We start from the raw sequence: 23,818 nt of genomic DNA on the forward strand, positions 1-23,818 counted from the left end.
TTCTCGACCAATTCAGCGATCTGAGTTCGAATGCTACTGAAAATACTTCAGTATCGCTGCATTGCGAGTCGGCACTCTAACTCTGATGGGTAATGAGTTGTGTGTGTGTGTATTTACCTAGTTGTATTTTACGGGAAGAGGAGCTATGCTCGTGTGTCCCGTCTTCATATCTCATTTTATCTAAACTGTTTTTAAATTCATGTATTGTTTTTGCACACACCACTTTCTCATCTAACTTGTTCCAAATGTCTATTACTCTGTGAGGAAAGCTGTTCTTTTTCAGATCTCTTCTATAGCCGTCTTTCTTGATTTTCTTTCTGTGTCTTCTTGTATTTCCATCATCCCATTTTATTAGATCCTCTCTATCAATAGTTTCTATGCCTTTCATGATTCTGTAAATAGTTATCAAATCTCCTCTCTCTCTTCTTTGCTCTAGTGTCTGTAGCTCAAGTTTTGCTAGTCTCTCTTCATATGATAGTTTTGAGAGTGTTGGTGCCAATTTTGTAATTGCTCTTTGTATTCTTTCAAGTTTTGTTATACATTTTTTTTTTTTTTGTACTTGGTGACCACATCGTTGCTGCATATTCCAATCTTGGTCTTATCAAAGTGATTAATATTTTCTTCACCATTTCTTCATCCAGGTATGTAAATGCCACTTTGATTGTTCTTATTAAATTATAAGTTTCTCCAAAAATCTTATTTATTTGTTTCTCAGGTGACATATTATTCATAATAATGACTCCCAGGTCCTTCTCATTTTCTACTTTTTTTATTCCTTCTTCCCCCAATTTATATGATCCTATAATTCTTTTTTTGATTTTTCCAAATTCCATTATACTACACTTCTTAGTATTGAACTCCATCTCACACTTCCTACTCCATTCCTATACTTTATTGAGATCACTCTGTCGTGATTCACAATCTTCTTCAGTGTTCACTTTTTTTAACAGTTTTGCATCATCTGCAGAGAAGCTCATATAACTTTCAATTTCTTCATCCATATCATTAATATATATAGCAAACATTATTAGGGCCAGAACTGTTCCTTGTGGAACACCACTTATTACTTCATTCCAATTAGAATGTCTCTCTTATCACTACTCTCATTTTTCTTTCTTGCAAAAAGTCTTCCATCCATTTAAGCAGTTTGCCCTGTATTCCTCCTTCAGTTTCTAATTTCTTAAGCAACTTCTTATGTGGTACTTTGTCAAAAGCTTTGTTTAGGTCTAGAAATGCACAATCAGCCCATCCATCTCTTTCTTGTATTATATCTATTAGCCTTGAATAGAAACATATTAAATTGGTGACGCATGATCGTCCTTGTCTGAATCCAAATTGCCTTGGATATAGCACATTGTTTTTTTTTTCTAAATACTTTACCCATTTACTTTTGATAATTCTTTCACAAATTTTTGCTGTTGTACTTGTTAGAGAGACTGGTCTATAGTTGGTAGGGTCTTCTTTATTTTCCCCTTTATATATAGATACTATATTTGTTTTTTTCCAATATTCAGAAACTTTTCCTTCTTTCAAGGAACTGTTTATTATGCTATGTATTTTGTCTGCCAGTTCATTCCTGCATTCTTTCAAAATCCAATTTGCTATTTCATCTGGTCCATGCGATTTTCTGACATCAAGATTACTCAAGTGTTTCATTATTTCATTCTTTGTTACTTCTATTTCTTTCATAGGGGGACTTTCTCTTCCCATTCGATCTCTCCAGGTTGTATGTTCTCCCTTGTAAACACCGATTTAAAATGCTTGTTCATAATTTCTCCCATTTCTATTTCCTCTGTGTATTCAACTCCTCCTTGTCGTAGTTTCTCTAATTCTTGTTTGTTTTTCAGTTTGTTGTTTACAAATCTGTAAAATAGTTTTGGTTGATCTTTACATTTTTCTATGACATCTTTTTCATATTTTCTCTTTTCCTCTCTGCACACTTGTACATATTCATTTCTATAACAAGTGTATATTTTCCATTTTTCAGGTCTTTTGTCTTTTTTCAATATGGTCCAATCTTTATCTTTTAACTCCCTACAACTTTTGTTGTACCAGCACTTTACATATTCTTTTTCTTGTTTTTGTCTTGTGACATACTTTTCCACTCCTTTTTTATGATTTTTTTGTCAAAATATTCCATTTCTCTTCCACTGTTGTTTCCTCTTTGTATATTCTTTCCCAGTTTTCATTTTGAAAGAATTCTCTTATTTTATCAAAATTTGTTTTTACATACATCATTCTTCCTTTTCTATATTGTTCATTTCTTTTCATGTATTTTTCCTCATTTAGTTCCAGTTCAATCAATATGTGGTCACTTTTACTTATTGGTGTCTTATATTCAATTTTTTCCACTATTTCAGGTTCTGGTGTGATTATTAGGTCTAGTCTCGATGGTTCTTCATTTCTATACCTAGTGTTCTCTTGAATCCATTGTGTCATTGTATGGTCAATAATCATCTCGAGTAGAACATTTCCCCATGAGTCGTCTCCACCCTTTACTGTTATCTCTTCCCAGCAGACTTCTTTGCAATTAAAGTCGCCCATCATAACTATTCTTCCTCCATCTTCCATTATCTTATTTAATGTTATCCTTCTAACATACTTTTACGTTCACTCTCTTCCCATGAGGCTGATTTTGGAGGCACATAATTTATTACAAACTTTCTGCTCTTCTTATCTCTGTCTTCCACTTCGATCATAATCATCTCTACTGTATTCTTTCCATATGTGACACTCCTCACGTTTATATCTTTCTTAGTCAGGAACATAACTCCACCCCCTTGTTTTGTCTCTCTGTTTCTAATCCAATAATTATATGCATCATGTCCTACACTGTTGGGTAGTAGTGGACCTTTTAATTTTGTCTCTACAATTCCCATTATGTCCGGTTCTTTTTCCTTCAGATAATCAATCAGTTCGTTCAATCCATCTATATTTGTGTATGATACTCTAAATTTTCCTGCTACTTCCATTATATTTTCTGTTTCCCTTTTGTTTTTCTCTGGTATGGCCCATTTCCTCACTTTCATATTCACTACTCTCCAATAGAATTCCTCTTTTTCTGACTCTGTTCTGTTCTCGTTTTTTTCCTTAGCTTCTTGTCTTTTCATTTTTCCTCCTCTCTTTCCTCTTTATTCATTTCTCTTTTTATCCATACCTTTTTATATTGTTCACTGTTTGCTAGTTTCCCTGTTTTTGCTAAGATATTCTCTGCTGTTGTTTGTGACCTGAATTTAACCTTAATTGGTCTGGTCTTATTTGTACTATATTTCCCGAGACTATACATCTCTTCAATTTCACGATTTCATGTTCATCTTCCTGAACTAATTCTGGTAAACTGATTACTTTTTTCTTTTTCCTCTTTGATTTTTGTGGTTCTATTAAGATTATACTTTATCTGCTAAGTCTCTTACTATATTCTCCTTCTCTCACCACTTTAATGACTGTGTCTTCAATTTGTTCTTTCATCTGTTGTTTTACTATGTCATTAAATGCAATTTTGCTGTTCTCTTGGATTTTTTTTCCAACCCTGTGCTTCTTTTGCTATGGACTCTTTATTCTATTTATCATTATTCTTTAATTCCTCATTCTCATCTTTTACTTCTTTTAACTGTCTTTTTAATAATTCTATTTCTTTAGTTAGTTTTTGGTTCACCTTCTCTAATTCTTCCAATTTTGCAACTCTCTGCGTGATCTTCGTGAGTTCACTGAACCTATCCTCCCAATGTTTGACAATTGGGAGGATAGTCCCTTCATCGTCACTAAACTGATCTGGCCCGCGTTTGTTTATATGGCGTCTGCCTGCCTGGACCAAGTCCTACTCTTCCTCATTTCCTTCCATTTCCCTCAGTAATCCCTCCCCTTCTCCTTTTTCATCACCTTCCCACTACACCACAAGCTTTCCCCTTCCCTATAAATATAACAAAGGTACTTCCTTGTCGTTGTGATCCTCGAAATTCTTGGATAACTCTGGAGTCCGAACTTCACTGTCACCTCAACCGACGTGTGTGTGTGTGTGTGTGTGTGTATGCATGTGAGACCAGAGCATTACCAATAGATTGAGTCATATATGCACTCTGAGCTCTCATACGGGAGGGTAATAGTTGTCGATCACGAGTCCAACACCTGATCAAAAAGTGGTGAATCACACACATACACACAGCATTACTCTTAGAACACGAAATATACGAACTCTGAGCTCTCACCCGATAGGATAATAGCTGTCAATTACAAGTCCAACACATGATCAAAGACTGAAGGTAAATTGCATGTGAGCATTTTATGTCCAGTAGTCGCTTTGTATTGGGATAGGGTAGAGGTAAATCTAGCCAGCCGCTTGCACATCTGAGCAGCCCTATTCAATATCCACTCCCCTCATCCCCTACAAGGGGTCACAATGACAATAAGGGAGAAGGGAGAGAGCAACAGCCTTTCCAGATCCAGCAAAACACCCCCTGATATCCCCTCTATCCTGATGTATAACAGCCCCAACAAGAGGACGATGACCTTATCCCCTCCACCATCACACCTTGACCCTGTATGACCCAACAATGCATTAGAGAGGTTACTATCTCCCCTCTACAAATGGAATAATAACTTCTGCTGTTGCAACAAAATGACCAACGAGACTCAATCATTGTTTGGTTTTTACACTAACGCGAGTTTTTTTTTTTAACAATTTACCTCCTCATCTCCTTGTTTCTCTATCCAGCCTGGTAACCCCTACCATACTCAGACATTTCATCTCACATTTAAACTCTTCCTCTCTTATGTTCCATGTTTCTGCCCCGTACAGTGCTATCAGCACAATCACCACTTCATACAATCTCCTCTTATCATCCATTCCCATCTATTTCTCATTACACTTTTTAGTCTCTGAAGGCATTTACTTGCTTCTCTCAATCTACATTCTACCTCCACCTCCACTCCTCCATTTCCTGTTACATTTGCCATCAAATATCTAAAGCTGCCCACTTCCTCCAGTCTTTCCCTTAATGCTCACCTCCAATTTGCTGCCATCCTCTCTCCTTGTACATCTCGTCACCTTTTACCCACATTTATCTTCAACTTCCTTCCTTCACACACTTCCCCCAACTGCATCACCAAGTTTCTTAATCCCTCCTCTGATCCTGCTACAAGTGCAATGTCGTCAGCAAACAACTGGCTTATCTCCCATTTTTCTCCATTTTCTTTAACCATCTCCAATCCCTGGCCCATTACCCTTGTGTTTACCTCTTGCACCACCTCATCCATGTATAAATTGAATAAAGTCCCACATTAGCCTCAAACCACTCACTCTCCACTTCTAACACAGGCTCTATTGCTCTTTTAAAAACTCTTGACTGCTCTTAACAGCTTACCTCCTATCCCATATATCTGCAATACTTCCCACAGTGCCTTCCTGTTTACCCTGTCATAAGCCTTTTCCAAATCCATAAAGGCCCAAAAAACATCCTTACCTTTTCCTAAAGCTCTCTCACATATCTGCCTTACCAAAAAATTCTGATCCATGTAGCCCCTACCTGTCCTAAGCCTAAAAATATTACAAAGAAAACAAACAAGTGGAACTTGTACACAAAGGGACTGGAAAATAAAAATATCTGCCGAGAATGAACATTTATGTGATTTCAACTACATCAGTGGTGTTTGGGTGCATCTTAGAATGCATATACAGGAATAAAATAAAAATGAATGGCAATAAAACCCCGTATGTTAATGACAATTAAGGAGGGATAAAATCCTCAGGAATGGAGTAAATCATTTGAATAGAAAAAAAAAAGTCACTAAACGAGATTAACCATCACCTTGCTGATACGGCCAACAATACAGGGAAGGTGGGGCGACAAGGGAGCTTTCTTGGTATTGATCGAGTTGTTGCTCCTTCTCTTCATTTGTTTTGTTCTACTGCTGTGACTACAGATTACATGACTTAAGTGTGCAGCTCCCATCCATGCGAAATTAAGGCAGACTATGTTTAAAGCACCTTTTTCAGCCACTTCCCCATGAGGTACAAGTCAACTGGATGGATCCTAAAAAGGGCTGATCAGGTATGTAGGTAGCTGTTGAGTTATAATGCTGACCAAAATTCTAAGACCAAGTGACCATTTGGCCCGTACTGCCCCTGTTCAAATTGTTACTAGGGAGTTTCTAGACTTATATATATACATATACCAAAGGCTTTTCCCCCCTACACAGGGGGTAGCCAAAAAGAAAAAGGCATAGAAACCACTCCCACCCATTCCATTTCCTATATATTCCACTCCCCTCCCTCCCTCTCATCTCGGCTCCTCCTGGATGACGGGTCATCCCTGCATCCTGTCCACTGCCCTGGGTCAGAAGCAGTGTTGCAAGACAGCACATCCACAGCAAGACCACTTCATAAATTCGGCGACTCCCCCTCTCTGTCCCCCCATGCAGAAAAGAAGACGGGGAGAAATCCCTTCGGGCTGCGTCCAGACTTACAGTTTATATTCCCCATCATCACACACCATTAAAAGTGGGACTTCTATAATCTGTACACCAGGGGTTTCTTTCCCCCTCTAAGGGAGGTAGCTAAGTCCAGGCATGCACCCATTCCCATCCACTACCTTTATCTTATCTTCTTGTGGATGAAAGGTTATCCGTCTCCTGCCCACTGCCTGGGTTAGAAACAGTGCAGCTAAACATAGTACATCCACAGTAGGGTTGTTTCCCTTACATGGCTACCTTCCATCCTCATCCTCTCATGCAGGAACTTAAAAAAGTTATTGTTAGATATGTCATGACAGTGATCAAATGTACTGTCAGTCAGTCACTTGGTGCCTAGCATTAGTTGAACCTAGGGAGCACCAAGAAGTGGTGGGGCAGTAGTTTGTTCTCCTCTGAGGAGGGGAGCCAAACCTCTACCATGAAGGGATAAATCTGCAGAGAAATGTATCAAGTCAGTGACTAAACAAATAAACACTCGTGCAAAGTAATTATCAGGTGGCAGTAAACACCCACTTCACAGTAATACAAATCTTTATTACTAACATATGAATATTTGTACACAAATCTTACAATATTGGTACAAACCAAAATTTTGAATGTTTAAGCTTTTAATGGTGTCCAATTGTGATGTAAAAACCTGAATAAAATTTACTTCCCTATATATTCATACATAATGTATATCTTGAATAATATATACAATAAAATACATGTTAATATAAATAAGATGAATATCCCCAACTAATGTTGCAGTGGGCAACGACACATTGCCACACTCAGGGTCGGGGTTCCTCCCTTGCTGATAATCACTAAACGTATATTCACAATCTGACTTCCTATCACATTTTGAAGACATTACAAATTCTTGGTGTTCCAAATCAAATATTAAAAATCAAATACATTATTATGTCTTTTATGTAGACACCAGGTTCATGACCCACCGTAAGTTCAAGCTTCCCAACTCCTTTTAGAAAAAAAAAAATTCTATGTTCTCCCAAAGCACATGTAGGAAAATTGTATACAGTAGTGTTAAACATTGACAAATACAAAATTAATGAGTTTCAGGAATTATTTTAATCAACTGAATGTAAAATTATTTTTAGTCTATCTATAGAGCCAATAATTATTTCAACATGAAAAAAAAAAAATCCCTACTATTATGATTGAAGGATTAAATTTGATTTATTCCATGGGACGCTCACAATTTGTGGAGTTAAATTATATAAAACCAGCATACTATCACACACTGTCTACACAGTATCTGCTTGCAGAGGAGTAACTACACAATGGACAATCTTGGAATAGAAAGCACTTTGGTTAGAAGGAAATGTCAAATATTTAACAGAACAAACCTTAGCAGCTAAACATTTCATACAAAAAAAAAAAAAAAGGAAAAAAAAAAGTGAGAAAATACAATCTCAGTTTTATCATATCAAGAGTCTGTTTGCTTCAAGAACATTTGGCCCTTTCTATTCATTCATAACTAACATATGCAATGGCCCTCCCCCCATACTTTGATTATCAGCAATAGAGGGATCCAGTAGTCTGCCATAAATGGCTTTTTTGGAATGAAAATCAAGATCTTTGAGAGAAAGGGGCACCACAAGAAGGTAAACACAGTAGACACTGAAGGGGAAGGGGAAGGAAGAAACTAAAGACTGTCTACTATTGACATTTGAATTAAGACCCACCCAAAATTCTAACCTTGCACTCTAACTGGCCAAGCCGTACAGTAGTGTGATCCCTAGCTGCCCTAATCCTACAAACTGGTCAACTGGCATCAAGTGCAGCATGACTTGGCTAGTAAGGGCTTAAGGTGTGGTCAGTACTTAATCTGAATTTCAATGCCAAACAGACTTTAAACACAGCATCAGGAAATTCATTACAGCATGAAAGCAGTCAGGCTAGAATCACTAATATTTGCACAATTTTAACGTGGGCCATATTTCAAAGTATACTGGCAATTCTTCTAAAATCTGTTGACCCTCCACACAATATACAATATTTATACAATGCTGATATTGATATTACATTCTAAACTCCCTTTCAATATTTCATTTGAGGTGGAGATGGCTTGGTACTGATGCTACTGTATTGTGGTACTCTGGTTAAGACTATGAGGTGCATATTGCTTTACACACATTGGGGACAGGCGGGAGTACCTGGCAGTACCCGAGGACAGCAGTACAAGATTCTCCATTGTATTATAAGTAGGAGAAGAAAAAGTCAAACAGGGAGGCAAATATTCCAAGTTCTATCATGTAGCTAAATGAAAACAGGCTTAGTGTTATATTTATGCCATGATTACCAACTGGGCTTCTGTAATAAAATAGCATTATTTTAATATAAGGAAATACTTCACTACCAAACAGTACTTATGATTTTTTCCCCAAACCCATATGCATGTATTTAGTCGTCTCTTCTTTTCTCTTCAAGATATGACATGTATTGACGTGTAGTCCTTCAATTGAGCTGTTTGATCTGATTTTCCAAGTATTTCACTTCTGTGTTCACTGATCGATACAAAAGCCACTGCCCCTAGTTTGATGGATCATGCAAAAAATTCACTTCCAATCCAGTCCTCTGCTTTACACCAGCACATCAACTGTCCAACCTAGTATATCAGAATCTGCTGAATACAGCAGTGCATAACAGAGTATATCATACACAAAAACCTATTTTAGAATGTGAAAGTGAAGAGGGTATACATGTTCTGTCCATGATATGTTTGTTTGTGTACGTGTGTGTGTGTACATGTGTACATGTGTGTGTGTGTATGTGTGTGTGTGTTTGTTTGTTTGTGTGTGTCAGAGACAGGACAGTGTGAATTTAATGTGTATAAATATTCCTTGTAAACAAAACCTACAAATGTATAGCAGTTTCTGCTTGTACATTTAATGTATACATCCTGGATGATGTTCAACGTGCATACAAAGTCTGTGCAATAGAATATGTTTCCCATGTGTGAATGTTTCAGTACAAGACTTGTCTAGCATGTAAATGTTCCATTAAACAAACGTTTCCATTTATAACTGTTTTAGCATTTAGTATGTGTCACTGTTTCAGTTTGGGGTTTTCAGTATACATTTGTGTGTACCTTTATGTACACACAAGCACCCACACCCACAAGAATGCAAATATACACACAATTAAGTGTACATGGGGATGTGTGCATGCGTGTGTGTAGAACACAGAATACAAGCAAATAATATCAATATCCACCGGCTGATTACCTTACTTTAAAATTAAACAGTTTATATTTCAAATTTAGTCTACATCATTCTTTATTATATATTTATATTTATATATATTTATATATCTTTAGGTAGGTACACTACGTCTCTCCCGACCATGATGCAAACCCTACAGTGAATTAAACTTTTCCATTGTATGGCTTTATTACAGACGACAGCCTATTCATAGAACGGCTTCACTTCGTGCCTCGTTACACTCCAGCTCAACTTTTCCAGAATCTACCACTTTCGTGTCGTTGACCTACTCCATACCGCTTCTTTCATCAGAAAACCATCCAGATTCTTTCAAATTTTTAATCCTTGTTAATGTAAATGAAAGACAAATGCAACAATTAAGAATGATACATGGTAATGTGTTATGAATCTCCTTGAATGGGAAAAAAAAAAACTTGTGATAATAATGAAGGTTGTAAATAAAGTATTTATCCATCTACATACAAGATTGTACACCACAAATACATTGGAGCACTGTATTTCCTTATTCTGTACATGAAGTTCTTTTCCATTTGCTCTGACACAGATGAGCAAGGCAACTCTCAGTTTCTCACATCCTCACAAACTGCAACTATCTCAGCGATACAGAACACACTCAAGAAGTAGTCCGTGTGACTTTAAGTTTGAAATAGCTTCTTTGCAAAAGAAACTCAATCATATCAGTGCAAGGATGGCAAACAAAATATGTGAGCATCCTTGGAAGTGAGAGAAATGCTGACAAGTAAGGAAAAGAGGACAAGAAAATAGAAAGAAAAGAAAAAAGAAAAGAAAAAGAAAATGAAGAGAGATGAAAACAAAAATAAAAGAAAAAAGAAAGGATAAGGAAAAGATGTGGGGGTTAAAAACAATTATCACCTAGCTTCTTTCATATTCAGTATCTTCAATATCCAGTTCTTTCCACTTAAGATCTTTTTTAATTTTTCTTTTGCTACAACTACAGCTAAACACTTGGACGCAGCAAATATCCACGTTAGCAGGCGCAGTTGTCTTTGTTAGGTTGTGTGTCGTTGGTCAAGTTTGTCCGACCTGGCTGTGTAGGTTTGTGCTGCACACCAGACTCAGCAGCATTCAGATCCAGACTGAAAAAATAAAACAAAATATTGATCAACTTTCTCTCACATAATTTTCTATAAAGATGAAGTGTCCTTCATCCACAAGTAGCTAAAGTGAGAGGGAAACAAATGGATGGTGGATGGGAGAGGAATGGGTGGGAGTGCATGTCTTGGTTGGCTACTTCCATTATAAAGGAGGAAGAAGACCTTGGTATTTACATACTTACCTACTTATATTTACCTAGTTGTATTTTACGGGACTGGAACTATGCTCGTTTTGACCTGGTTTTGTATCTCTCTACATCTAGTTTGTTTTTTAATTTGTGTATATTTCTGGCATTAACTGTTTCACTGTTCAATTTGTTCCAGATGTCAATTACCCTGTGTGGGAAACTGTTCTTTTTCAGGTCACTTCTGAAACTGTCTTTCTTTAGTTTCTTTGTGTGTCCTCTTGTTTCTCTTTTGTCCCATTTTAATAGGTCATCTCTATCAAGAACTTCCATTCCTTTCATAATTCTAAAGATGGTCAACAAATCGCCTCTCTCCCTTCTCTGCTCTAGTATTATCAGTTGTAATTTCTCCAATCTTTGTTCATATGTCAAATTTGATAATATAGGTGCCATCTTGGTTGCCGCTCTCTGGATTCTTTCTAAATGTGTGTATATGTATGTATGAATGTATGAATGTATGTATGTGTATGTATGTATGTATGTATGTATGTATATATATATATATATATATACATACATACATATACCAAGGCTTTTTCCCCCTTCCAAGGGAGGTAGCCAAAAAGGGAAAGGCATAAAAACACTCCCACCCATTTCATCCCTAACTACACTCCACACCCCTCCCACCCGTCCTCTCATAAGAAGCAGTGTCGCAAGACACAGTACATCCACAGCAAGGCCGCTTCTTTTAATCGGCGAGCATATAAGGCGAGGACGGGGAGAAATCCCTTCGGGCTGCGTCAAAATTTACTCATAATAAAAAGATGTTTTGGAAAGAAATTAAGAGAGGAAGAGGAGGCGAATCAAGTAGAGAAGAAAAGGTAAAAGGTGCAGATGGAGAGATGATAATGGAAGAGAAGGCAGTGAGGGGAAGATGGGCAGAATATTTTAGGGAGTTGCTGAATGTGAAGGAGGATAGGGAAGGAAAGATAGCTGCAGTGGGAAATACGAAGAAAATGAGAGTGATGAGTGAGGAGAATGGAGGAGAAATAAGGAAGGATGAGGTGAAGGCAGTTGTAAAGATGATGAAAGCAGGTAAGGCACCTGGTCTGGATGGATGTCATGCAGAATGTCTGAAAAAGGGAGGTCAAGTGATGGTGGACTGGTTGGTGAGATTATTTAATGTTTGCTGGAGAGAGGGTAGAGTACCGGAGGACTGGAGTAGTGCCTGTATAGTTCCTCTTTACAAGGGAAAAGGGGACAAGTGTGAATGTAGTAATTTCAGAGGGATTAGCCTGTTAAGTGTAGTAGGGAAGGCTTATGGGAGGATCTTAATTGAGAGGATTAGGAGAGGAACAGAAGGAGTAATTGGTGAGGAACAGTGTGGATTTAGGACAGGTAGAGGTTGTGTAGATCAGATCTTTGTGATAAGACAGATATGTGAGAAAGCTATAGGAAAGGGGAAGGATGTTTTTTGGGCTTTTATGGATCTGGAAAAGGCTTATGATAGGGTAGACAGAAAGGCACTGTGGGAGGTTATGCAGATTTATGGGATAGGAGGAAAGCTTTTGGGAGCTGTCAAGAGTTTTTATGTGAGTAGTAGAGCATGTGTTAGGATTGGAAATGGAGAGAGTGAGTGGTTTGAAGTAAAGGTGGGACTTCGTCAAGGATGCGTTATGTCGCCCTGGCTGTTCAACTTATACATGGATGGGGTGGTGCGAGAGGTGAATGGAAGGGTAGTGAGTCAGGGATTGGAGATGGTTAAAGAAAATGGAGAAAAGTGGGAGGTGAGCCAGCTGTTGTTTGCAGACGACACTGCGCTTGTGGCAGGATCAGAGGAGGGATTGAGGAAGTTGGTGGCAGAGTTTGGGAGAGTATGTGATAGAAGAAAGCTAAAGATAAATGTGGGTAAAAGTAAGGTGATGAGATGTACAAGGGGTGAAAGTGGCAGTAGACTGGAAGTGAACATTAAGGGAGAGCGACTGGAGGAAGTGGATAGTTTTAGATACTTGGGTGCAAGTGTAGCAGGAAAAGGTGGAGTGAAGGTGGAGGTAGAATGTAGATTGAGAGAAGCGAGTAAATGCCTTGGTGGTTTAAAGAGTGTAATGAGAAATAGACATTTAGGAATGGATGCGAAGAGGAGACTGTATGAAGGAGTGATTGTGCCAACAGCACTGTATGGGGCAGAAACGTGGAACATAAGAGAAGAAGAGAGAAGGAGTTTGAATGTGTTTGAGATGAGGTGTCTGAGAAGTATGGTGGGGGTTACTAGGCTAGATAGAGTGAGAAATGAGGAGGTGAGGAGGAGAACAGGGGTGAAAAAGGATTTGGGAGATAGGGTTGATGAAAGAATATTAGGATGGTTTGGACACATGGAAAGAATGAGTGAAGAAAGACTAGTAAAAGAGGTATGGAAGGCAGATGTGGAGGGAGTGAACATGAGGGGACGTCCTAGGATGAGGTGGATGGATGGGGTGAAGGGGGCTTTGGGGAAGAGGGGAATGTCTGTTGAGGAAGGAAGGGAGAGGACGGAAGACAGAGGTGAGTGGAGAATGGTTGTATATGGATGATGTTGTGACTGCATGAGGAGGAATGGGCGGGGGGGTGGGGGGTGAGGTAGTATGTGTGAATGATATTTTGATGCAGCCCGAAGGGATTTCTCCCCGTCCTCTCCTTATATGCAAAGGGGGACGGAGAGGGGGGGTCGCCGATTAAATGAAGCGGCCTTGCTGTGGATGTACTGTGTCTTGCGACACTGCTTCTGACCCAGGGCGGTGGGCAGGGTGCAGGGATGACCCGTCATCCAGGAGGTGCTCAGATGAGAGGAGGGGTGGGAGGGGTGTGGAGTGTATTTAGGGATGAAATGGGTGGGAGTGTTTTTTATGCCTTTCCCTTTTTGGCTACCTCCCTTGGAAGGGGGAAAAAGCCTTGGTATATTATGTATGTTAGTATAATATATATATATATATATATATATATATATATATATATATATATATATGTATATATATATATGAGAGGTACAAAGAAAAGAAAAGAGAAGTAAAGCAAAAGGTAAAGGTTGCAAAGAGGGGAGCAGATATGAAATGGGGTAAGAGTATGACAGAAAATTTTGAAAGTAATAAAAACATGTTTTGGAAAGAAATTAAGAGAGGAAGAGGAGGCGAATCAAGTAGGGAAGAAAAGGTAAAAGGTGCAGATGGAGAGATGATAATGGAAGAGAAGGCAGTAAGGGGAAGATGGGCAGAATATTTTAGGGAGTTGCTAAATGTGAAGGAGGATAGGGAAGGAAAGATAGCTGCAGTGGGAAATGCGAAGAAAATGAGAGTGATGAGTGAGGAGAATGGAGGAGAAATAAGGAAGGATGAGGTGAAGGCAGTTGTTAAGATGATGAAAGCAGGTAAGGCACCTGGTCTGGATGGATGCCATGCAGAATGTCTGAAAAAGGGAGGTCAAGTGATGGTGGACTGGCTGGTGAGGTTATTTAATGTTTGCTGGAGAGAGGGTAGAGTACCGGAGGACTGGAGGAGTGCCTGTATAGTTCCTCTTTACAAGGGAAAAGGGGACAAGTGTGAATGTAGTAGTTTCAGAGGGATTAGCTTGTTAAGTGTAGTTGGGAAGGCTTATGGGAGGATCTTGATTGAGAGGATTAGGAGAGGAACAGGAGTAATTGGTGAGGAACAGTGTGGATTTAGGACAGGTAGTGGTTGTGTAGATCAGATCTTTGTGGTAAGACAGATATGTGAGAAAGCTATAGGAAAGGGGAAGGATGTTTTTTGGGCTTTTATGGATCTGGAAAAGGCTTATGATAGGGTAGACAGAAAGGCACTGTGGGAGGTTATGCAGATTTATGGGATAGGAGGAAAGCTTTTGGGAGCTGTCAAGAGTTTTTATGAGAATAGTAGAGCTTGTGTCAGGATTGGAAATGGAGAGAGTGAGTGGTTTGAGGTAAAGGTGGGACTTCGTCAAGGATGCGTTATGTCGCCCTGGCTGTTCAACTTATACATGGATGGGGTGGTGCGAGAGGTGAATGCAAGTGAAGTGGGCCAGGGATTGAAGATGGTTAAAGAAAATGGAGAAAATTGGGAGGTGAGCTAGCTGTTGTTTGCGGACGACACTGCGCTTGTGGCAGGATCGGAGGAGGGATTGAGGAAGTTGGTGGCAGAGTTTGGGAGAGTATGTGATAGAAGAAAGCTAAAGATAAATGTGGGTAAAAGTAAGGTGATGAGATGTACAAGGGGTGAAAGTGGCAGTAGACTGGAAGTGAACATTAAGGGAGAGCGACTGGAGGAAGTGGATAGTTTTAGATACTTGGGTGCAAATGTGGCAGGAAAGGGTGGAGTAAAGGTGGAGGTAGAATGTAGATTGAGAGAAGCAAGTAAATGCCTTGGTGGATTAACCCCTTCCATACGGTGCCGCACACGTAGGCGTCATGAGGAGCAAGTGGATTCGCGACGCTGCCATATCGGCGTCTTGATTATATTTATTGTAGTCGCCCCTGTGTTTTTACATTCTCCCAAATGCGCCCTTAATCCCATTCTCTGTGGTTTTCAAAATTCGCGGGTGAAAGAGAGAACGATCGATATAAGCGGCGACTATATTTTATGATGCGAATATTATTTCGTTACGTCGTACGGCTGGCATTGGCTGCTGCCCGCGAGATTTAAGTCCCGTACTGAAGTGGTTAAAGAGTGTAATGAGGAATAGACATTTGGGAATGGATGCGAAGAGGAGACTGTATGAAGGAGTGATTGTGCCAACAGCACTGTATGGGGCAGAAACGTGGAACATAAGAGAAGAAGAGAGAAGGAGTTTAAATGTGTTTGAGATGAGGTGTCTGAGAAGTATGATGGGGGTTACTAGGCTGGATAGAGTGAGAAATGAGGAGGTGAGGAGGAGAACAGGGGTGAAAAAGGAGCTGGGAGATAGGGTTGATGAAAGAATATTAGGATGGTTTGGACACATGGAAAGAATGAGTGAAGAAAGACTAGTAAAAGAGGTATGGAAGGCAGATGTGGAGGGAGTGAACATGAGGGGACGTCCTAGGATGAGGTGGATGGATGGGGTGACGGGGGCTTTGGGGAAGAGGGGAATGTCTGTTGAGGAAGGAAGGGAGAGGACGGAAGACAGAGGTGAGTGGAGAATGGTTGTATATGGATGATGTTGTGATTGCATGAGGAGGAATGGGCGGGGGGTGGGGGGGTGAGGTAGTATGTGTGAGCAAAATTTGACGCAGCCCGAAGGGATTTCTCCCCGTCCTCTCCTTATATGCAAGGGGGGACGGAGAGGGGGGTCGCCAATTAAATGAAGCTGCCTTGCTGTGGATGTGCTGTGTCTTGCGACACTGCTTCTGACCCAGGGCGGTGGGCAAGGTGCAGGGATGACCCGTCATCCAGGAGGTGCTCAGATGAGAGGGAGGATGGGAGGGGTGTGGAGTGTATTTAGGGATGAAATGGGTGGGAGTGTTTTTATGCCTTTCCCTTTTTGGCTACCTCCCTTGAAAGGGGGAAAAAGCCTTGGTATATGTATGTATGTATGTATGTATAGATGAAGAGCTTTTCTTGTTATAATCTAATTGAAGCTTGCCAAGAATTACCCTTAGACTAAATGTGAAGACTAGGTATATGTGCTGTTCGAGTACTTATCCCCTATTTACTAATCATTTCTAACTGCCCAAGATGCAACCACCACATAGAGGAGAGAACACCTCACACTACAATGCCCCAAACTAACAATCCCTAGAGATTGTGGACCTGCCTGGAGGCCACAATCCCCTGCAAGAGAGACCAAGGGCAACTGATTGAGTGAACTAATGGTGTGTGACAGGTCGGCACGTAACAAGAGTTGACCCTGACATGCCTGCTGGATTTGAAAAATTGTTACAGCATCAAAAGATAACTCCACTACTTCAAATAAACAAAGTGTGACAACAAGAGATCAAACTAAAACCAAATTGTCAAGGAATTAACATTAACTGGCATCCCCACTGCAGTAATACAGTGCATAAGAACTGACATTGACTTGTGCAATAGAAAGTACTGTTGGCACCCAGGATTCTACAAATCAATGAAACTGGCACAATCTCTTGCAAAGGTTGCTGACCCTTGGTGTTTGACAATCAGTCATCAATCCATTACTCCATGTCTCCTCTGCGTGAGGTCCATGACCCCTAGGTACCCTGCCCCACCACTTTGGCCCCAAAGTCACTCTGATTAATATATTTTGTGTTGTCTGGATTGGGCAACAGTTGTGTTTGTATGACAACTTCAACTGGGAAAAAATTATGCACAAATATTTGGTCTCAGCTTCTTCTCCCTTATAAGGGAGGTAGCCATTCCACTCCCATCCACCACCCTTGTTTCCCTATTATTTTAGGTCTTTGTGGATGAAGGGTCATCCACTGGTCAGGTCAGAATCAATGCAGCAAGCCATAGTATATACATCCAAAGCATGACTGCTTCACTTAATCAGCATGCCTTGACTGGCACATACATATACCAAGGCTTTTTCCCCCTTATAAGGGGGGTAGCCATAAAAAAAAGGCATAAAATCATTCCCACCCATTCCATCCCTGAATACACTCCACACCCCTCCACCCTCCCTCTCATCTTAGTACCTCCTGGATGACGGGTCATCCCTGCACCTTGTCCACTGCCCTGGGTCAGAAGCAGTGTCGCAGGACACAGCACATCCACAGCAAGGCTGCTTCATTAAATCGGCGACCCCCCCATGCATAAAGGAGAAGACTGGGAGAAATCCCTTCGGGCTGCGTCAAATTTTGCTCACACATACTACTTCGCCCATTCCACCTCATGCATCACATCATCATCCATATACAACCATTCTCCATTCACCCCTGTCTTGTATCCTCTCACATACTACCTCGCCCATTCCACCTCATGCATCACATCATCATCCATATACAACCATTCTCCATTCACCCCTGTCTTGTATCCTCTTCCCAAAAGCCCCCTTCACCCCATCCATCCACCTCATCCTAGGACGTCCCTTCATGTTCACTCCCTCCACATCTGCCTTCCATACCTCTTTTACTAGTCTTTCTTCACTCATTCTTTCAATGTGTCCAAACCATCCCAATACTCTTTCATCAACCCTATCTCCCAACCCCCTTTCCACCCCTGTTCTCCTCCTCATCTCCTCATTTCTCACTCTATCCAGCCTAGTAACCCCCATCATACTTCTCAGACACCTCATCTCAAACACATTCAAACTCCTTCTCTCTTCCTCTCTTATGTTCCATGTTTCTGCCCCATACAGTGCTGTTGGCACAATCACTCCTTCATATAGTCTCCTCTTAGCATCCATTCCCAAATGTCTATTCCTCATTACACTTATTACTGGCACACTTCCCTTATAAAAAGGAAGGCCCTTGGTATAAAAATAGATACACAGTAACAATGTTCTACAGTTAAATACACTGGCATGCAATGAGGCTGGCTGTATGAAAATGAAAAGAGGATTGCTACATGTTGCTTGGGTTGCTTGACCAACATTTTTAGCTATTATTATACATGTTTTTCAGTTGTGAAGTGGTGGTGTATCTTGTGTCTGTTAATTTATATACAAACAAAACAAAAATATCTATCTATCCATATACCAAAAGGCCTCTTCCCCCTCCATCCATCCAACATCTATTTGTTTTCCCTTTTATCTCAGCTCTTAACTTCATGTAGCATTACATCATTTCATATCACATCTCTCTTTCAATGAATTACTTAGTCATAGTGGTGTATTCTCCCCAGTTTGTTCTCAATAGTGAAATGGTTGTGGGGAATATAGTCAGGGAGGGGCTAACAAAGGAAGCCTACAAAGCAGACTTCAAAGAGAATCCTATCCCTACCACCTGTCTCGCCAAATCCCATGAACATTTTCACTTCCCTCTAAAGATGTATATTCAGACTGGATCAGTGAGCTCTTTAATCATTTATCTTTCCTCCATTTTTTTCACAGTTGGAGAGATAACTTGACCAATCACCCAACTCGGTGACAAATACTTCCCAAACTATCAATCAACCTGTCTGTTGCTTAGTTCTCTATTGCAGGAGAACCATAATTAACTCAGAAGAGATTTTAAGTTGCTGTTTGGAAAGACTTGCTGTTTGGAAAGACTAAGTGTAAAACAGTGCTTTGTATCCTCTGTATGATGGCTGCATCTGGCAATTGGTGTCTCTTACTGGGCCCATCTTGTGTTGGTACAGTTTCAATGTAGGGTGGTGGCCTGAATGTATGCATCTATCTATATACCAAACAGCTTCTTCCACCTCTTAGCTCCTTGTGGACGAAGGGCCATCAAACCAACCCACTGCCTGCATCAGAGGCAATGCAGCAAGGCACTGTGAATATGACTCAAATCATACAACAACTCCCCCAACCACCACCATCACACACCCCAGAGTATCTTCTAACTCAGCTATATCACCTTATATAAAGGTCAAGGCCTCTTGGTAGTATGTAAATATATACTACTTTCATCATTCCATTCACACTTAAGCCATGATAACTTTACACACTCTTGCCTCAATAACTTTGACTCCCCACCAAAATACTCCTTTTTCCTTACCTGCCATCCTGAATATTCTGATAAATCTTCTTGGCTGTTTCTAGGAAAGCTTCTTCTACATTTTCTCCCCTGTAATGTGTAACATTTGTTATTATTATTCATATAATTAATATTTCTTAACTTTTCTTCATATTCATTACAAGTCTTTCAAACAAACTGAACTTACGTCTTTGCACTTGCTTCAACAAACATTAAACCATTTTCTTCAGCAAACTGTTTAGCTTCCTCATATGTTACATCTCTCTGTCAAAAGAAAGAATACATACGAGACTCTCATATGGAAAAGCAAGTCAATTATGCATGATACATAAAAATATACCTGTATACCACAATGAACTGCTTAATACATTATCTAAATCTATGGAGATTCTTTTATTTCTCCATTCCACTCCCTGGGCATGTTCTTCTCCCTAACCCTCACTCCAATTTTCCACTAAAACAATAGCTTACTGTACACAAAAACATAATCCAAGTTCTGTGGTATTCAGTTACCATCACAACAATTTATATCTGGGATTGGTGTCATCTGCATAGAATTGGTAGCAGGGATATACTGTGGCTGATTGGCCCCCATTATTATTATTATTATTTTTTATTTTTTATTTTATTTTTTTTGGGGGGGGGGCCCCCCACCCCCAACAATGAAGATGTTGCCACACCAGACAATATATTGCTGCACGCCAGACACCCTGATATCCACCCCTCTGAATCCTTTTCCCCCAAAACAACAAAGTGCACCTGGCCAGACTGTGATGGGGCCACAATCCAGTCCTTCTAAGCTACCGGAAGAGGCTGGATAACTGCATTGCAGACAACTGCCCAGGATGTAACACTTAACCCCATACTATACAACACAATATGGAATAATGCATTGTACACAATCATGCATACCAACAACATAATATACATTCTAGGATTTGTGAGAAAACCCCATTCTGGCCGTGGCATTCTTCAGGGAGATGTGACTGCTCAGCCAGACAGTCTAAGGAACAACATTTTTTTTTACCTTAAGCATCAGATAAAAATATTGCCAGTACTAATTCTTCCTTTTGAAAAGGGATAATTAGTATTTTATTGGATACTAATTCTCCCTTTTCAACTATTTTGTTTTCATACACACCTGTGAATCTAGATCAGCTTTATTTCCAATAAGAAAGATGACAGTGTTTGGGTTGGTGAGGTTACGTGCATCTGTTAACCAGGAGCTGAGGTGGTTGTATGTGGAACGTCGAGTCATGTCGTATACCATTAATGCACCTGCTGCCCCTCGATAATATGATCTGTGAATTAACAAGAATTACAAACAATTGGAACTATTGGGACTTGTTTGTAAAATTCTTCTACAGCCTAATTTTCTCGTCTTGCAAATCATATGCATTAAGAACACAAAAGTAAGCCATAAAAATATGGGAAAAAAAAGAAAAGAAAAAAGTTACCACATGAACACAGGTTATAAAACACATGAGAATTAGAACCATCTCATATAAATATTATATATATCCTATATTCTCAATGTAATGAAGATTTGGTCACATTGCATTTGACCACAAGAATTGAATTCAACTTGGCCTATACTCTCATCACCTGTGTGAAAATATGTTCTACTAGAAAGAATAAAAACTTCAATCCAAGGCTACTGCTACTTGTTTAAGTATTTCACAATGTACCTTACCTTGTAACCGCTCTAAATCTCTCCTGACCAGCTGTATCCCAAATCTGTAGTTTAATCTTCTGTCCTGCAACTTCAATAATTCTAGTACCAAATTCAACCCCTATGGTGTGTGGACAATCAGCCATAACTGGAAAAAACAATTAAGATTAATAATTTCTCTTGTACATTTCTCTCACTTGCTGCACTTGATGTATGGTTGTCCAGAGGTGAAAAATGCAAAACAAATTTCTGTACAAGCTATGAGAGAATTGCTTAAAACACTTAACCCATATTCCTTCATAACTATATATATATATATATATATATATATATATATATATATATATATATATATATATATATATATATATATATATATATATACCTACATACATAAATATATGGGGGGCTTCTATCCCTTTACAAGGGAGGTAGCTGAAGTCAAAAGGCATAATTCATCCCCACCCCTTCGACCTCCATTCACCAACCCTCCCTCACTCCCTCTCATTATAATTAAAATGAGAGGGAGGGAAAGAAAGGGAGTGGGAGGAAGAATGAGGAGGGAGGGGAGGGAGAGGAGGAAGAAGGGGGAGGGGAGGGAGAAGGGGGAGGGGAGGGAGAAGGGGGAGGGGAGGGAGAAGGGGGAGGGGAGGGAGAAGGGGGAAGGGAGAAGGGGGAGGGGAGGGAGAAGGGGGAGGGGAGGGAGAAGGGGGTAGGGGAGGGAGAAGGGGGCAGGGGAGGGAAAAGGGGAAAGGGGAGGGGGAGGAGAGGAAGAGAAAGAGGGAAATAGGAAAAGGTTGGAAGAGAGAGAAAGGGAGGAAAAGGGAGAAAGCGAGGGAGAGGGACAAAGAAAAGTACAGACAGAAAAAGACAGAAAACGAACAAGAGAAATAGCAAGAGAAAGAATGAGTTATTAGCTATTTATATGCAGTAACATGCATATAACTAATTAAATAACAATAAGTAAATAAATAAACAGGTCATGAAGATAATAAAGGGAACTGGTAATATTAGAATTGGGTATACTAAATACTGACCAGATGAGAAACAATAGCCTTAAGCTATCAGGATACACAAGATGTAGGCAGAAACTGTTCCACCCAAGAGACTGAGGAGGAGGAGGAGGAGGAGGAGGAGGAGGAGTGACAATAACACAAGAGAGAGAGTGACAAAGGGAGAAGAGACAGAATGAGAGGGGGGGGGGTTTGAGTACAAGTGAACCCAGATAGCACTTGAGGAGAAAAATAACAATAATAACACGTAGTTGCTTACATACTGCACAGACACAGCTTGGATGAGGGTCAAGTGCAGGAGCAAACCTGCAGTGGGGTAATGTCAATTCAAAACACTCAAATATTGACAAAGCAACAACTGGCCCTAGTCTGAATTGCTGAAAAAATATAACAATACAATACACAAGTTTCACGCCTTCCTGTAAAACTCACTGAGGTACATGAGATCTTCACAGAACAGAGACTTCCCTATTGAGCTATATATCAATCTTTAAAATGTGAGAATACTTACATTTCTTTTCTGTGAATTGATGTAGTAGACATGATTTCCCTACCCCCATATCACCAATTATAATATATTTGAAAATATACGAGTAGTTGTAGGGTCCCGCTGACATTCTGATTCTGAAACAAACAAAAAATTAATTAATACATACATTCCCACACCTATTCTAAACTATCTTAAAATACTAATTACATGAACAAATATCACCTACAAACAAGACAAATAATACACTACAAATAAAGTCTAATAAAAAAAATAGTACTAATTAAAATGTGAAATTATAAAATGCATTCACAAGTTCCACACAAAGTTCTACATTTTATTAGTTCCACATAAAAATCCTCAAATTGTTACACCTGACAGGATGTATTTTTTTTATCAATACATTAGAATTTCAATATCCTAATGTCTCTTTATTCAAGCAATCCTCTAAAAAAAATTCTACTTTATATATATATATATATATATATATATATATATATACTGTATATATATATATATACATACATATAATTTCAGAGGCAACAGACAAAATCAAGTGACACCATAAACTTTAATTTCCCAATAACTGTATATGATCACAGAATATCAAGAACCCAATTTCACAATCCTTGGTAAGATATTACAGTAAATATGTTGTACTTATTATATTTATCAGACAGATCCCCTCCCCTGACCACCTTATGATCTGTTAAATCAAGGAGTGGGTATAGTTCCTTGTAACAGAGATGCAAGTGAACATCTGGATAACTGGAAATTTCAACATCACTAACACAATCATAGTTGGTGTGCAATACCACCATATGACCTTCCACTACACTGGATTACATCCCAGGTGAGGCGAGCAGCTTATGTCAAGAAGCGTTCCAATGCTCTGAAGCATCTTAAGCCATCACGTTTACTTTATAATTTAAGTGTTTGAGGTAGAGTTGTTACAAGTAGTTGGTGTGAACTGATGAGATGAATCCATACTATGTGCTTCATTAGTCATTAGGGACGGTGTGCCTTAGCATTTCTGAAGTGAAGAGATGAGAGAGAGATAAACAGTGAGAAAAGAGAGGGAGGGAGAAAGGGAGTGGGAGGAAGAGAGAAAAAGAGAGAGGGGAGGGCGAAGAGGGAGAGAAAGAGGGAAA

General features: G+C 39.6%; 1 protein-coding gene across 1 annotated transcript; it reads right to left on the reverse strand.

Moving 5' to 3' along the window:
* Positions 1 to 5,601: 5,601 nt before the first annotated feature.
* Positions 5,602 to 22,839, reverse strand: Rab14 (RAS oncogene family member Rab14). The gene is made up of 6 exons (XM_076204711.1): positions 22,692 to 22,839; positions 21,189 to 21,315; positions 20,637 to 20,796; positions 19,683 to 19,759; positions 19,517 to 19,585; positions 5,602 to 10,792 (listed from the first exon to the last, which is right to left on the reverse strand). The coding sequence occupies exons 1-6, from the start codon at positions 22,795 to 22,797 to the stop codon at positions 10,684 to 10,686; spliced, it is 648 nt and encodes a 215-aa protein (XP_076060826.1). The 5' UTR covers positions 22,798 to 22,839; the 3' UTR covers positions 5,602 to 10,683.
* Positions 22,840 to 23,818: the final 979 nt, after the last annotated feature.

The sequence above is a fragment of the Oratosquilla oratoria genome, chromosome 21 (genome assembly GCF_046742065.1).
Source record: "Oratosquilla oratoria isolate Oo_2021 chromosome 21, ASM4674206v1, whole genome shotgun sequence".
Taxonomy (NCBI): Eukaryota; Metazoa; Arthropoda; class Malacostraca; order Stomatopoda; family Squillidae; genus Oratosquilla; species Oratosquilla oratoria.

Coding starts and splice junctions, on each gene's coding strand:
- Rab14 (XM_076204711.1), bottom strand. CDS start 22,797: ATGTCAGCGGGACCCTACAACTACTCGTATATTTTCAAATATATTATA. Junction 20,797..21,188: donor AGATTTAGAGCGGTTACAAG/GTAAGGTACATT, acceptor GTTAATTCACAG/ATCATATTATCGAGGGGCAG. Junction 10,793..19,516: donor CAGAATATTCAGGATGGCAG/GTAAGGAAAAAG, acceptor TTATTTTTTCAG/TCTGGATCTGAATGCTGCTG.